Genomic DNA, 3115 nt, shown 5'->3' with positions numbered 1-3115 from the left:
AAAGAGGCGTTTTATCCCCATAAAAGTACGTATAGGCATATATAAAAATATACATGTCTCTTATTTTGAGCTGGAAAATAAAAGCTCATTTAAATCGGAGGAGAACACTTGATTCTTTTCTTGTTAATAAACAAGTTTAAAACCATGCGACTGTTGCATGTTGCAATAACCCATATCAAAATCAATTAGCAAAAAGGTTTTCAGTTTAAAGTAAATACAAGTGAGTTAATAAAAAAATTAGTGTTACAAAACGTGCAAGAAAAACAGAGTGGCGGACATTTATTGTATATTGTATTTACTAGTAGCGTTTTATTTGTATAGGTATGCGACATACAATATAAATCTATCCAAAAACAGCAAATTATTTATACATTACATACATATAACAAATTAACGAAGTAAAAATTAATTTTCCGTCTTAGCTTCTTGTACCAAAAATTGTTCGTAAGCTGCAATGTACTCTTTGTCAGGATCATATCTTTCGAGAAACTCTGTCCAAATGTTTGGTCTATGTTCTTTCAAATGCTTGCATACTTTTCTTGCCATCTGTTTCTGTTTGTCACTGCATTGTTCGCATTTTGTAGCTATCGCCTCCGGAATGATTACTACATAAATCATGAATTTTATTTATTTCAGTGTATGTACGCAAATGAATATATGTCATGGTCCATATAAATATTGACTGTTTTCGTATTTTCTTTTTTATCAAAATTTTTTTCTCTCCCTCTCTCCTCTTTTACAAGAAAAATATATTATATAAAATTATTATAATGTATCACCATAAAATACAAACTGCATATATACTTACATTTAAGACTGCGTCCATCAGCAGTGCAGGGACCTTTATCGAGAATACAATTCACATATTGATTTAAAAGACGATCGCTACTAATAATTGCATCCACATCTATATTATCATACGTATCCAAATAATATTCTGTTCCTAAAACGAGTCCAGAGAACAGTAAAAGACTAAGCACAAATGTGAATCTCATCTTTTATGCAATCCTCTCTCTGTAACAACTTATATAAATTATATAAATTACAACAGATTACGTAAAAAATTTTTTATTAATTATTTTAATAATACTATACATTAATTTATTTTTAATAAAGTGCAAATAGAATAAAAAGAAATAAAGTTTTGTTAATAACCTACATAAGACAATTAAACTCTTTCTTATGTCGTGTAAATTCAACGCACTAGAATTAGAACGGAATTAATTAAAAATGTTATAAAAAGAACTTTTATTGTACAGTACAAGATAGATCTTCAAGATAGAATTGTAAAAATAAAATACAATAGAATTTTCTAAATAAAATTTTTAATGAAATTTTATAAGTACAATTTCATTAATAATGTAATATATATAATATATTCTCACCTGAAAGATTTGAGATTTATTTGTCGTAATTTGATCAAATTAGATTCAAGACATACACATATACACACACACACACTCTCTCTCTCTCTCTCTCTCTCTCTCTCTCTCTCTCTCTCTCTCTCTCTCTCTCTCATGCGAAGACACGATTCCTACAAAAAGATACGCTGAAGTCAGCGTTATATAATGAAGCATTTGGCTTTGTAGCGAAGAAAGAAAGCCTTATCATCAAATTTTACACATACTTGTTACTGTTTTTCTATCTGATGTAACTGATAGTTAACGAAACGTGAATTTTTACATATACAACTTGGTATAATCTTATAATAATGTATACTAAATTATGCATAATTTGTAAATGCGGAATTGATTCATTAGTCATGTCACGTAAAATTCTTTTGCAAGGAGACGTGATGTTTTGCGATTTAGTATACAATAATAACTTATCATGTAAAATACAAACAGTTTACACAAGACAAGATCATGTTTTGATGATCAAGCTTTGTGTAATGGCAACTATACATTATACTTATACTTTCATATTAATTTTCAATGTATTAAAATCATAATTTTAATTACGAATCCATGTATAATTATAGATTGTACATATTATACGTATAATAACTAATTCTCCTCTCTCTCTCTCTCTCTCATAATTTTACAAACTATATTCATAAAAATATTTATTTATGTATATTAAATATTTACGTATACACATATTGTGTATTTCTTAACGATAGAAAACAATAACACAAAAAATAAAGCATTAATTTTTTGTAACTATAATTTGAATTAAAAATAAAATAAATTCTTAAAATAAATTCTTGAAAGTAGTTATGAATAATGTACAGTAATATAAACACAGAACTCATAGCGTATAAAATATTTATGTAAAAAGTTATTTATAAAAATGCATGTGAAAATTATAAGTAGGAGAGATATTCATAATAACACTTACTATCTACAATATTAAATTCAATTATCATACATTTGCCATATTACTGAAAATTCTATGCCATTGACATCGTAAGTAGAGCTTTCGATTGGATAGGTGTTTTAAAATTCATGTGTACACGTAATCCGTGTACACGGATTTAAGGTATCTTTTTTCACGTGTACCTGTATACGTGACATGTGTACACGTACAGTCTTGTATGTGACACGTGTGTTCGAATATTCGTGTATGTGACACATGTACTCGAATATCCATGTATGTATATTAAAACTTAGAAGATAAGATTAAAACATATTTTATATTAGCTACTACTTTTTAAAAAATAGTCACAATATAAATGAAAATAATTTTTTGTTTTTTATTATATTTTTAATTTTAAAAGATTGTTTATGCAATAATTAAGCTTTCAATCGACCATAACTAGCAACGTGTTTTTAACACAGAAAATTTATTGCGAAAAATATTACTTCAGCTAGGGTTTGAACCTGGACTTTCCTACTCTCTAGCCAGTTCGACCACTGAGGCATGTCTCAGGTAATACTTCTCGCAATAAATTTTCTGTGCTAAAAACACGTTGCCAGTTATGGTCAATTGAAAGCTTAATTATTGTTAGTCATGTACTGGCGTCAAATAATTCTTGATATTATTTATGCAATTTGTTTTTCAACTTTAAGATTCAATATTGTAATTTTAACTTTAAACTTTATTATCAAATATTATATGAACATGAAAGTTATAAAAGTAATATAAAAAAGTGTGCAAATTAGAAATTTGCACA

The 3115-nt window shown here is 27.2% G+C and overlaps 1 protein-coding gene across 2 annotated transcripts; it reads right to left on the bottom strand.

Annotated features, from left to right (window-relative positions):
- Nucleotides 1-274: 274 nt before the first annotated feature.
- LOC105558004 (ejaculatory bulb-specific protein 3-like) lies at nucleotides 275-1552 on the bottom strand. 2 transcript variants are annotated; one of them, XM_012005476.1, is made up of 3 exons: nucleotides 1386-1552; nucleotides 809-1023; nucleotides 275-605 (listed from the first exon to the last, which is right to left on the bottom strand). In XM_012005476.1, the coding sequence occupies exons 2-3, from the start codon at nucleotides 993-995 to the stop codon at nucleotides 406-408; spliced, it is 387 nt and encodes a 128-aa protein (XP_011860866.1). In that variant the 5' UTR covers nucleotides 996-1023; nucleotides 1386-1552; the 3' UTR covers nucleotides 275-405. The 2 variants fall into 2 exon arrangements, with proteins under 2 accessions (XP_011860866.1, XP_011860865.1); XM_012005475.1 differs by having other exon boundaries at nucleotides 809-1014; nucleotides 1386-1551.
- Between the last annotated feature and the right edge of the window lie 1563 nt (nucleotides 1553-3115).

The sequence above is a fragment of the Vollenhovia emeryi genome, unplaced genomic scaffold, assembly GCF_000949405.1.
Source record: "Vollenhovia emeryi isolate VEMERY1.0 unplaced genomic scaffold, V.emery_V1.0 DF939393.1, whole genome shotgun sequence".
NCBI lineage: Eukaryota > Metazoa > Arthropoda > Insecta > Hymenoptera > Formicidae > Vollenhovia > Vollenhovia emeryi.
This window is presented reverse-complemented; position numbering and strand designations above follow the sequence as displayed.

Coding starts and splice junctions, on each gene's coding strand:
- LOC105558004 (XM_012005476.1), bottom strand. CDS start 995: ATGAGATTCACATTTGTGCTTAGTCTTTTACTGTTCTCTGGACTCGTT. Junction 606..808: donor TGATGGACGCAGTCTTAAAT/GTAAGTATATAT, acceptor TGATTTATGTAG/TAATCATTCCGGAGGCGATA.